Below are 12,413 nucleotides of genomic sequence, written 5' to 3' on the forward strand. Positions count from 1 at the left end.
GGGAAAGGAAGAGAGACTTAGCCTTCAAGTTGGAGAGTTTTAAAGGGTTTTACTAATGCTACTAATAAATAGAAAATATATACAAAATATACAAAACCAATGTCAAGTGCTGGATGTGCAGTTGGCGTCACTCAGCAGCAGAGCTGGGGGTGCGGGGCTGGCGGCTCCAGCAGCTGCAGCTCAGGCCCCGGAAGTCACGGGCGGGACTGCACAGCAAACCGGAACCTGGCTGCAGGATGCAGGGCCTGAGGGCTGTGGATCACAGACAGACAGACAGACAGGGTTCTCTCCAGATGCCGGCCATGGGCGAAGAGAGAGTGACCCTCATGATCACCCTCTTATATAGGGGGTATGACAATTATGGGGTGGAATCCTTCCGTTGGTCAGTTCTAGTAACCTGTTCCATCCACCCCTCTTCAAACATGCCCCTCTCACAACGGAACATGGGAAAACTTACCAGTCTTTCTTGGCTACCATAGTAATAAATCTAAACATGAGCTTCTTCAGCATCCCGTTGGTCTCTTATCAGCACCGAGTGCAGCATCCGAGGAAAAATATGCAGGCTGAAACTCAGAAAAGTACAGACACTGAGAAGAACTGAGCTGAAAGAAAAATCACTAAAAGAGAACCATTCCCGCTTATTCCATACCATTTGAGTCATACCCAAATCACTACTGCTTTCTGCCTGTCTTCAAATGTATATACACACACACAAAAATTTGTATATCACTAGTTCATGAGTGCAAGTCTCTCTATCACAGCAGTCTCTCTCTAGGCAGGAGAGGTGATGTGCAATCTGATGCACTACGAAAGGTAACAAGAAATGTTTCTATAAATAAATGAGCAACAAAAGGAGGGCTAAAGGGAATCTCCATCCCCTGAGGGGTACGGGCGGAAACACAGCGACAGAGGACGAGGGCAAGGCTGAAGTACTAAATGCCTTCTTTGCCTCAGTCTTTCGGAGTCAGAGTGGTGGTGCTCCAGGTACCCAGCCCCCTGAGACAGGAGACAGGCTCGGGGTGCAGAATGAAGCCACAATAATCCAAGGGGGAATGGTTAGTGACCTGCTACACCACTTGCACACCCACGAGTCTATGGGGCCAGATGGGATACGCCCAAGGGTGCTGAAGGAGCTGGCCAAGGTGATCACTAAGCCACTTCGCACTATCTATCAGCAATCCTGGTTAACTGGGGAAGTCCCAGTTCACCGGGAGTTGGCTAATGTGACGCCCATCCACAAGAAGGGCTGGAAGGAGGATCCAGGGAACTACAGACCTGTCAGTTTGGTCTTGGTGCCAGGGAAGGTCATGGAGCAGAACATCCTGAGTGATATCACACAGCACATACAAGAAAACCATGTGATCAGGCCCACTCAACATGGGTTTGTGAAAGGCAGGTCTCGCTTCACCAACCTGATGTCCTCCTACAACAACGTGACCCACCTAGTAGATGAGGGAAAGGCCGTGGATGTTGTGTAATTAGACTTCAGTAAAGCCTTTGACACCCTATCCCACCGCATCTCCTGGAGAAGCTGGCAGCTCCTGGCCTGCATGGCTGTATTCTTGGGCAGGTAAAGAACTTCTCCCCAAGTAGCAAGAGACAAGAGGAAATGGCCTCACATTGCGCCAGGGGAGGTTAAGATTGGATATTAGGAAAAAATTCTTCATGGTGAGGGTGGTGAAGCAGTCTGTTCTTTCTAAAGCAGGAAGGGACAGAGCCAATGTCTCTGTGCTGCAAGTTCCTACTACAGCTTTCAACTTTCTGAGTTTCTGCAGAGCTTAGAAACTGTCCCAGTTTTGTGAAAAGCAAGACCAGTTCTCTTTTAGTGATTTTTCTTTCATCTATGTTCTTCTAGGTGGCTGTACTTTTCTGAGTTTTAGCCTGTATATTTTTCCTAGGATGCTGTACTCGGTGCTGATAAGAGACCAAAGGAATGCTGAAGAAGCTCATGTTTAGATTTATGACTATGTTAGCTAAGAAAGTCTGATAAGTTGGGAGTAACATCCCATGCAAACTGCCTAAATTCAGCACTGGGTTGTGGTTCCTTTAACCAATGTCCCCATGTCCATTCCTCATGGCGTGGGACATCTCTGATGAGTGCAGAGCAGGGTGACACACCACAGGGCTGAGGTGCCTCCCATCCCTTGGGAGTGGCAACAGGAGGCCAGAGGGACACTGTGACTCCTGCCTCTGTGTGTAAAAGGGACAGACTCTGTCTCTGAACATCCCTGGGTGCAGAAGGAGCCCAGGATGCCAGCTCAGATGTGGATGCCTGACAGACCGTGACATTTCTGTGTGTGACTCCAGGAACAAACCCCACTGGCCCAGTGAGATTCATCTCAGCTGCCCTGGACAGCCTCATTGCAAGTGCTCCTGTCTGCTACGTCACCCTTGCCCATGATGCCGGGCTGTGCTCTCTAAAGTGCCACAGCAATCAGAGAGGTTCTGGGGTCCTTGGAAAAAGGCAGACATCCAACCCAACTTCAAGAAGGGCTCTTTATTAAAATCCAGCCATTTTTCCACAAGCAGAGCTGCTCCTCCACCTGGGTCAGCGACGCCAGCAGCACAGGGCTTGCAGGGCCCATCGCCATCGTGGCTGCTCCCTTGGACTGCTCAGGATTGCAATGGTCTGAGCAGCAAGGGAGCGGATGAAGGGTTTACTGTCCTTCTCCAAGGGCCGAAGGGCTGCAACAGAAAGAAGCAGAGCCCAGATGATCTCCCACGTCTGCAGAGACACCCAGGCATCCCCTCCTCCTGACCAAGCTCCCTACTCACCACTGCAGATCTCAGCCAGCTTCTCCTCCTCCCTTCGGTCCCTCAGGGGCCGCGCAGCCAGCCCTGGGCACAGAGTTCCGTCAGACCCCTGTTCCCTCCCCCTCATCAGAGCTGGCCCCAGGGGATACCCCAGAGCTGACATAGCGCGACTGAGCAAGGCAGCCACCGAGGCCACCTGTGTGGGCAGGGCTTGGAGGGGAGGCCAAGGCCCTGCCCGGGGCAGCCGGGGCTCTGGCAGGCACAGGGCTGCTCCTTGTGCCAGGGCAGCGGTGGGGACTGGGGCCAGGCTGCCAAGAGAGGGACCCTGGGGACGTTGACTCACCAATGAACCTCACGGCCGCCTCTCGCAAGCTGGCCTGAGCATCCCTCAGGTATGGCAGGCTCTGACTCAAGAGCTCTTGAGCCCTGCTCCTGTTCTGCTCCAGCTGGAGAGAGCACAAGGCTGTGAGCATGTCACTGTCTGCACCCCACCCCGAGCTGGCTGGACCAGTCCCTCCTCCCAGTAACCCAGGTTTCCCTTTCCCCGCAGGCCACTCCTGCCCCCCAGCCAGTAGCCCTGTTGGGCTGAGGCTGAGACAGACACAGGCAGAGTGGTCCCAGGGGTGCTGAGAGCCCTCCTTCCCGCCGGGCGTGGGGCAGAGCGAAGAGCCCTTGGGGGTTCTGTTCTTGAGGACAGGGAACAAGGATGCAGCTTGGGGCTGCAGCAGGGCGGGCGAGGCACATCTGCAGAGCCCACAGCCCAGACATGTGGGGCAGCCCTCAGTCAGCCTGGGCCTTCGTTGTTCTCACCAAGCTCTCTCCAATCCTCCATGTCTGCTGAGTCTGCACTAGGTGTTTGAGCTGCTTCCATTTCAGGAGCTCTGCTGCACCAAGGAGGGCTTCCCTGGCAGCCTGCAGAACAGCAGAAGATGGGACATGGCACCCACGGTCTGCATAAGGACACCTGGCAACCCCCCATTCTTGGCTTTGTTCCTGGAACACCTGCCCTTTGCGGGCAGCGACATGCCCTGGCCCAAACATCTGGGGCTCTCTTGGGCACAGCCCTGGGAAACAGGGACTGAGGCTCAAAGCTCGAGACCCAGCACCTGCAGGGACAGCTGAGGAGCCCATAGGGATGCGCCAGTTCAGGCCTCGGTGGCCACAGGCTGCTGCTGAGCCCTGTGAGACCAGCCATGGCAGGTGGTGGAAATGGCCATGGCAGCTTCCCTACTGCTACTCGTGCTGGGTCTGTAAGGATCCTTCCTATGGGCTGGAGGAGGCTGCCAGTTGCCAGCAGCCCTGTCCCCTGGTGCCCAGGACACCTGTGTGCTGTCAGCACACCCCTCTCTGCCTCAGTGCTCAGCGTGGAAATCTGTACCTTGGCCACGTTGTTGCTCTGGTCACTCAAACGAAAGAAGAGGGGGAGCAGTGCACGGTGCACGTAGCTCTTAATCCTCTTCTTGTCATGCCCCATCACTGACTGCACCCGCTCTCTGAAGAGGCGGATGGAGAGCGCTCGCAGCTGTCTGGACTCCTGGGAGGAAGGAGGAAAGCCGGACTTCAATCCCAGCAGCTCTCTGCCCATGGTGAGCAGGGGCAGTATCGGGGCTGACGTGAGGGGAGATGCTCCAGGGTCAGGTTGTGCAGCAGGGAGCCGTGCTGGGCTGTAAAGCCCAGAAGCCATCCCACGAGAGCCCAGGGGAGCAGAGCCTGCTCCCAGTGCTGCCCACGGGGCTGGGCTGAAGGGCAGCTGTCACTGCAGGCTGCCCATCCCCAGGGCTCAGTCTCCGTCATCAGCCTTACATCGTCAAAGAGGGGCAGGAGCTTTTCCTCCAGCTGCTCCACAGTGGGTCTGGCCTCTTCCCTCTTCAGGTGTCCCATCACGCTGCAGAAGAATGTCAGGACTTCCCTTTTCATTTCTGTGTTGCTGGAGTCGAGCAACCCCACAACTTGCGGCAGGAGGGACTGTATTTTTCTTGCCTGTATGAAACACAGTTTCATTTTTGTGAAAGGATCAAAGACCACCCTGTTAAAAAAGCCTGTCAGTGAGCACCAGCCTCCTGTCCAGCTCCGTGGCAGGTGGTGGCACAGGAATCTCTGTGGCAGCCTCCTGGCAGGTGGTGGCCATAGGCACAGCCACGGAGATACAGGAGAGCAGGGCCAGGGCAGGGAGGGTTGAAAAGCAATGAATCCCTGTGCCCTGCTCAGCCATCCCCTTTTCCCAGAGGCCCCCACGGGCAGATGTCTTGGAGAGCCTCCATGCCTGGAAAGCTCCCCAGGCAGCCATCAGGCCCCAGCACGGCAGGGAGGGCATTTGGAGCTCTCAGCCACTGCCTGACCCCCAGCCAAGGCCAAGCCACCGCCTCACCCAATGCCCCAGCCCAGCTGCCAACATGGCTCCTTTTGATGCTGCCCTGCTCACCATGTCAGGTCTTTCTGACCCACTGATGACGCCTTCGGGAAACCTGGAGTCTGTGACCAGGAGTCTTTTGCGCAAGTTTTTTAAGAGCTGCTTCAAAGTCTTGGGTGTGGAGATCATCACGTCCCACATGTCCAGGGCAGTCCTGCAAGAGAGCGCTCCGTCAGCAGGGCAGCCTGGGCCACAGCAGCGTGTCCGGGCTCAGCGCTGCAGGATGCTTGGGATGCCCTGGGCAGCAGCAGAGGCTGAGCTGCTGCTCCCGTGGGGCTGGCAGGAGCGCAGTGGGGGGCTCTGGGCTGTCTTGCTCAGCTGTGGCTGCTGCGGGCCTGGCTGACCCCCAGCGCTGGCAAATGTGCTGGGATGGAGGGTCCTGCTCCTCGGGGGTGGCCTGCAGGATTCCTTGGCTCTGTGCCCCTCTCCCCACAGTGAACAAGCCCTCATGGCTTTTGGGGCCAGTACCTGTCTCCTGGTGGAGCGATCCTCAGCAGCGTTGTGAGCACCTTCCCAGGTCTCCTGTCAGCCATGAGGAGAAGCAGGGACTCCACTCTCTGCCGAGCTGGTGCTGTGTTGATGCTGTCCAGGTTTTTGTGGATGCATCTCATGATCTTTGGCAGCTGGAGGAGACACAGGTGAGGATGGCGCTGCCACTGGAGTGCAGCCACTTCCTCAGCTGTCCTTCCCATCCCTCTCTGCCACCGTCATGTGGCTTCAGATTCCTGAGACACCAGGGGTTGGGGGGGAGGGATGGAGGAAGGAACAAGGCCTGACAGGGCTGAAGCCTGGCAGGGCAATCCAGCCACTGGCCACTTACATCCGCCAGCCAGAAGTCAGGGAATTCCATGAACAAGTCCAGCAAGTCTGTTGCCCGCTTCTTGTCAAAGGTGCTGGTGTCTCTCATCGCCTCGATGAACACAAGGACGATGTCTGTCCTTTCAGAAGTTCTGAGGTATCTCGCACAGGACTATGGGAGGAAGGAAAGAAAAGAAGGAAGTGAAGCCAAATCACACCCAGTGCCCTGATGCTGCTGCTTAGCCAGGCAGTGCCAGCAGCCCTGCAGAGACCCCCGACAGTGCTGGTGGCAGAGCCCGCAGCAAAGCTGGCAGCAGGGGCGGCAGTGACTGCACGGGGAGGAGGAGAACAGAGGCCCTGGAGTGAGGGAGGAGGGTTGGACTCATGGGCACAGGGTGCTGGCCCTGCCGTGAACCAGGGCTTGCTGGTGGCCAGGAGGACTGGCCTGCTGCTGGGACACTGGTGCCAAAGCCCTGAACCCAAGCGTGTGTCCAGGGCTGGCTCTGTGGGCCGTCAGGGCTTTGCAGGCCCATGCCAGCCACAGCTCCCAAAGCAGCTGCCTGGGCAGCAGCCCCCCGTGGGGAGAGCTGCAGGCTGTTCTGGGGTGCAGGGATGGGGAGACGGGCTGGCTGGAAGGTGCCTGGCTCCTTACCGCCAGTGTGGGATGTCTGAATAGCGCAGAGCTCAACTTCTCAATCCTCCCCACAGCCCTCTCCTGCACACATTCTCTCTCAGAGGTGGTGAAGGTCAAGAGCATCTGGGAAGAGAGAAGCTGCTGGTGAGCCCTGGGAGCAGCCACCGCTCCAGCAGAAGCAGCACCGCTCAACTCCTGGGCTGGACTCTGTTCTCGAGCAAAGCCTGTAGTGGGGTTCTGACCCTCGGGCCCCTGGCAGGCTTGGAACAAATGCCCTGGGCCCGCCCTGTGGCCAGGCAGGAAGGCAGATGCCACCCTCTGCGGCCACTGTGCTGCGGAAGAGCCTGGCGGGCAGCCCCTGGTTCCCCGGGGAGGTGGGCACCCTCCCGGCAGCGCTCTCTGCACGGCACCGGGTGGGACTGTCCACTCCAGAGTGGACACCCAGTCCCCCAGGGTGAGGAACAGCCCTTGTGAAGCCCACTCTTTGCACACGCCAGACCTGGAAGATATTCTGGAGCAGCTCACTGACTCTGGAGGCTGAAGAGCCGAGCACCAATGCCTGCAGCATGTTGTCCATGGCTTCCATGGTCTGCAAGAAGACAACGAGTTTTGGCTGTGTTTCCTGCCATCTGTTTCACACACGGGGAACTGATAGGAACGCTCAGTGCCAAGAGGCAACTCCTGTGCTGATTTGCTGTGCCTGGGAGAGACTCAGGGGCAAATAATCTGCTACGGGCGGAGCAGCAATTGGTGCTGGATGTGGCCAGGCCAACTGTCAGCAGATGAAGGCATGAGGGTGTGAAAGCAGAGCTGAGACCAACCCTGCCTTGTCTTTCTGGTTATATATCAGCACGGGGTGAACAGGGAGCCGCCAGAGGGACTGTTGGGTCCTGTAGTTCACCAAGCACTTACTTTTAAGAAGAGATAACGGCCCATATCCTGCAATTTCTCTTCTGGAGGAAGCAAGAAGACACTAGAAAAGCAGGCTTGGAGGAGGCTTGCCTCCTTGCCCTCCAGCGCCCTTTCCACTGCGCTGTAAAGAGAGAGGAGCCAGTCACACTTTGGTATTTGGAGCAGTGCCTCGAGATCTCGTGCAGGGGTCCCCGGGAGGGATGGGCAGGTACCTCAGTTCGGCGATGGCAAGCATGGCGTTCCACCGCACCGCCGTGCGCAGTTTGTTCCTGGGCTCTTCTTCCAGCAGCACCTGCAGAGCACAGCCGGGATGGGACCTGGCAGCTGCCAGCACCCAGCGCCACCAGCCCCTGGCCCTGCCCAGCGCTGTCCTCACAGGGTGCCGGGGGCATCGCCCCCTTCCCCAGAGACGCCACGTATCCCCTCACCTTGATATTCTCTGCCAGGCCGTATCTCTGGCAGAAGAGATCTAGGCCCTGTGGAGGGCCGCGGCGCTTGCTGTTGTAGCACAGGTCACAAATGTTCTGAAGAAATGGAATCTTCTGGCTCTCCTCCTGGCAGCCAGGGGACAGAGAGACAAACAGGGAGTGTGAGATGGGGACACACGGCCAGCGGCACCACAGCATGGGGGTGCAGTGCCAATTAGCGCCCTGGGAGCAGCAGCTCTGCCCAGCCAGCACCCTCCAGTCCCCGCAGCAGAGCCCCTGGCAGCAGACACGGGCTCAGCCGCCTTCCAAACGGCCATGGTTACCTTTTCTGGGCTGCTGACAAAGGACACGATGGAGTCCACGCGTGTCCTTTCGAATTGGTAGACAGGTAACCAGGCAGCATCTAATAAAGGAGGAGAGCAGGGAGGGCTGCAGAGAGGGTTTGCAGGCAGGACAGAGCAGAGGAAGGAGATCTGCCCCATGTCCATCCCAGTGCCCGCTGCCCTGGCACGGTCTTCCCATGCGTGTCAGGGCTGCAGGGTGCCGGGCAGACGGGCTGAGATGCTGGAGCCAGGCAGGACGGGGAAAGCGGCCGGTGCAGCGGGTGAGGAACTCGCTTCAGACGGGCAGGAAAGGTCCCCGTCCCGCAGCACGGCTGCCTCCTGCCCGCCCAGCTGCCTCTGGCTGCCAGTGCCCTGGAGCAGGAGCTGGGTCCCCTCTGCCCGCAGAAGCTGTGCTGGCGCCAGCTCCCAGCTCAGAGCAGCCCTGGACTTCAGGGAGCACAATCACCACCCATGGGAACACCCTGCCAGCGTGAGGGGAAACGTGATCCCGGCGTGGAGCAGAAAGGGATAGCTGGGCCCCACTCTGGCCAGACAATCAGGGCCCCTCACTCACCGATCTTCAGTGGCTGGACCACATCAACCTGGTTGGGGTCCAGTGGAGATCTGACCTCCTGGGGAGCCCCAACCTCCTCCTGCCAGGCCAGCCTAGGTCGGCTGGGGGGTCTCTCCGCCATTTTGCAGACAAAGGCTACGTCTGAGGATAGGGAAGGCGGATGCTTCGGCAAAACGCCTTGGTGCTGCAGCTCTGCCAGAGGCAGCGATGAAAGGTTTGGGCTGCGCTCGTGTGCTCCTCGTTGGGGAAAGACGTGAGCTGCGCTCAGGAGCTCCTTGCTCCAAGTCTGCCAGGGGCAGCAGACAGTCTGCCGGGGGCAGCTAGAGTTAGGTTGTGGTTGGACTCGATGATCTTAAGTGTCTCTTCCAACCAAAAAGATTCTCCGATTCTCTGAAAGACGTGGGCTACGCTCGGGGGCTCTCGCCAGCTCCGTGCTCACACCCTGTCTCGTCACCGTCCTGTCGGACAGTGTGGGCTGGGCCCGCAGCTGCGCTGAGCACGTGCAGGGCAGTGGGTGTCACCAAGTGAGGTCACAAAGGGCCCCACTGTGACCCTGCGCCTGGGGAGGGAGGCCAGGGTGTGCCCTTGGGAGGCACAGGCCAGCTCAGCCCTGGGCACCTGTCTGTTTCAAATTTCAATCCTTTTCTAAAAGTTCCAGCACCCATTGTTCTGAGCACAGTCTATGACAGTCTGCTGCACCGCTCCATTTTCCCAGCAGCTGGTGCATGGTGGGGACGTCACAGACCTACTCAATGCCTCGCTCCTTGCTCCAGGAGCATCCATCTATGAGGATGTTGCGGAAAGGAGTCCCGTTGTCTGGCTCAGTTCTCTCTGGGCTGCCAGGGGTGGCAGATGCACTCGATCCCCCAGTCGCCCCCAGCCAAACCCGCAGCAGTTGGGTCCAGGCTCCAGAGGAGGGAAGGGCCTGAGCCGTAACCAGGCCAAGAACTCCTGCCAGGAGACCCACAGCGAAGCAGAAGAGCAACTGAATGCCGGTAACTTGTGAGTGCACAAGTCTCAGACACACTTTTCCTACTGTGTGCAATTTGACTACAAGTCAATCACTTCATTCTATAAATACGACAGCCTGGATGAGCCCACTGTGAGCTCTCCCTGCTAAATAAGTGAGCTGTATGGCAATGGTTTTACTACTCACAGGTCAGTGGATGAGACCAATTTAAGTTTAATAGTAATCATTTATCTTAAGTAGAGGCACACTAAATATAATCAAATCTTTACGGACATAAGGTTGTATGATTTTTAATATACTCTTTGCTTCATGTTACTTGGGAAACTGTATTTGCTAAAATTAAGCTGTAAAGTGCTGCTCATATCTACCAAAAGCAACTACAAACTACAGTGAACACTTAGAAGATAAGTCCTATATTGCACGTCGCTGAGAAGAAAGGAATTTGTGTTCAAGAAAAACAGCACCTGCAAGGTTATGGACAATAACCGATGTCTACAGCTGAACACAACAAAGCCCACGTGGAATCAGAGAAGTTTGCCACTGGAGCTTTAAACACGGACTCTACAGCAAATGGTTATCAGAAAGGGAATGCCTGAAAGTTTGCTTTTGCAAATGGATACAGGCCTCCCCTGAAAGTTTGTCTTCAAAGCTTGAAAATACAGACTCTGGAGTGAACAGTTATCAGGGAGAGAAGAATCCCGACAGTGTGAACTGTGACGGATATGGCCTCACCTGAGAGTTTGTCCTCGGAGCTCCAGGACACAGACTCCAGAGCGAACGGTTATCAGGGAGTTTGCTTCGTGAACTGGTACAGGCACCGGGAGAGAAGGCCAGCAGCATTCGGCTCGCCATATTTCCCCCATGCAGTAAATAACAGAGTGAACCTGACACTGAATTCTTGAAGTTGCACTTGTCTTTAAGAAATCTAAACGCTGTTCTGCAGTGAGCAGAACCCTAAATTACTCCCCATGGTGTCCCATGTCGCCACAGGACTTGCTTTTCAAGGCCCAGGACAGTGTTGCGGGCAGTGCCGTGGGGCACAGTGCATGTTTCCAGTCATCTGGTGGTGGCTTCCACAGAGCTCTTGCCGTGGTGGGTTTGTGTCAGTGTGATATAGTCAATTTGCCAGGCCTCTCCGTATTTACACTTTAGTCATCGCCCTCCATACCACACAGGCTTTGTGATAGAGGAAACTAACTAACACTTTAAGGGTGCCTAGTTTAGAGCTTTATGTAACCAATTATGTTAAGTAAAAACAGAACCTCATTGAATGCCAAGATAAGAAGTTTTACAGCACCTAGATGTAAACTTGAGGCACCAACTGTAAACTTGAGAAGACGAGATAACGAAGATTTACAGCAAAAGGGGGGAACCAGTCTGGTTTCGATCAACTTGGCAGCTTGGGTTCCAGTAAATTCAACATGATGAGCCAAAGGGAAAGAGTTCACTGTGATGAAGCTGAAGGAGCCCCAGGCGTTCCTGGGGTTATTATGAATATGTAATACCTTACTGTATTTAAACACACCTCATATTGTTAGAAGGTGCCCCATAACCCCCGACCTCCTGGGTCCCTCCCAAACTCTGAGGTCCCTATCCTGAACTCCTGGGTCCCCTTTTTCTCGAACTCCTGGGTTCCCTTCCTGAACTCCTGGGTCCCTCCCAAACTCATAGGTCCCTTTCCCAAACTCCTGGGTCCCCTTTTTCTTGAACTCCTGGGTTCCTTTCTTGAACTCCTGGGTCCCTCCTGAACTCCTGGGTCCCCCCAAACTCCTGGGTCCCTCCTGAACTCCTGGGTCCTTCCCAAACTCCTGGGACCCCCCCGAACTCCTGGACAACCCCCATGTCCCCCCCCAATGTCACTGGGACACTCCAAATAATCAAATAAATTATTGGCGCCTCCCCCAATCTCGGGGTCACTGTTGCTTTAAGAGCCGGGAGGGGTCGGAGCCTCGAGGAGGGGGCGGAGCCTCATGCAGAACAGCTCAGCCAATTAATGTGAGGGGGCGGAGCCACACGGAAGGAGGCGGAGCCACGGGGAGGCAGAGCCACACATGGAAGCACTCAGCCAATCAGTGGGAGGGGCAGACCCACACACAGAACCGCTCAGCCAATCAGCAGGAAGGGGCGGAGCCGCGGAGAGGCAGAGCCACACACACAGAACCACTCACCCCATCAGCGGGCAGTGGGCGTGGCGTCCTTGGACCATGCCCCAGTCGCCTGGGTCCCCTCTGGGGGTCAATAGCCTACAGTCAGTCTCCCTTCTCCATTAGGCTTTGGAAAAAGCCATCCAGGACTATTGAAAAATGAGCGAGTCTTACTGATCACTCCTTGACTCTCTAGTTGTTTGATCAGTTTATGAATGGGGATCAGGGAATCTCGGTTGGTGCGATATTGTTGTCTGTGCACTGTCGTGGTAGCAATCGGCACCTGTTGCTCTTCGACCTTAAGCAGTCCTACAACAGAAGGGTCATCAGCAAGACCAGGCAAATTAGACAGCTGTTTAATGTTCTCAGTCTCTACAGCTGCTATACCAAAGGTCCATCGATACCCTTTTGGGTCTTTAAAATACCCACTCCTTAGGTAGTCTATACCAAGGATGCACGGAGCATC

The 12,413-nt window shown here is 56.1% G+C and overlaps 1 protein-coding gene and 1 long non-coding RNA gene across 2 annotated transcripts; both read right to left on the reverse strand.

The window, feature by feature from the left end:
* Window positions 1-2,513: 2,513 nt before the first annotated feature.
* On the reverse strand, window positions 2,514-3,654 carry LOC309448331. The gene is made up of 4 exons (XR_014185786.1): window positions 3,565-3,654; window positions 3,098-3,200; window positions 2,776-2,838; window positions 2,514-2,685 (listed from the first exon to the last, which is right to left on the reverse strand). It is a non-coding gene; the product is annotated as an uncharacterized lncRNA (long non-coding RNA).
* A 185-nt stretch (window positions 3,655-3,839) lies between these two features.
* LOC309448363 (uncharacterized protein) lies at window positions 3,840-8,954 on the reverse strand (the record flags this gene model as incomplete). The annotated part of the gene is made up of 13 exons (XM_082069835.1): window positions 3,840-3,860; window positions 4,133-4,288; window positions 4,558-4,734; window positions 5,177-5,318; window positions 5,633-5,787; window positions 5,985-6,134; window positions 6,615-6,719; window positions 7,096-7,185; window positions 7,509-7,629; window positions 7,721-7,800; window positions 7,937-8,062; window positions 8,260-8,339; window positions 8,834-8,954. 13 exons carry the CDS (start codon window positions 8,952-8,954, stop codon window positions 3,840-3,842), a joined length of 1,524 nt encoding a protein of 507 aa, XP_081925961.1.
* Between the last annotated feature and the right edge of the window lie 3,459 nt (window positions 8,955-12,413).

Source organism: Streptopelia decaocto (genome assembly GCF_964273445.1).
Source record: "Streptopelia decaocto genome assembly, chromosome: 20".
NCBI classification, from domain to species: Eukaryota; Metazoa; Chordata; class Aves; order Columbiformes; family Columbidae; genus Streptopelia; species Streptopelia decaocto.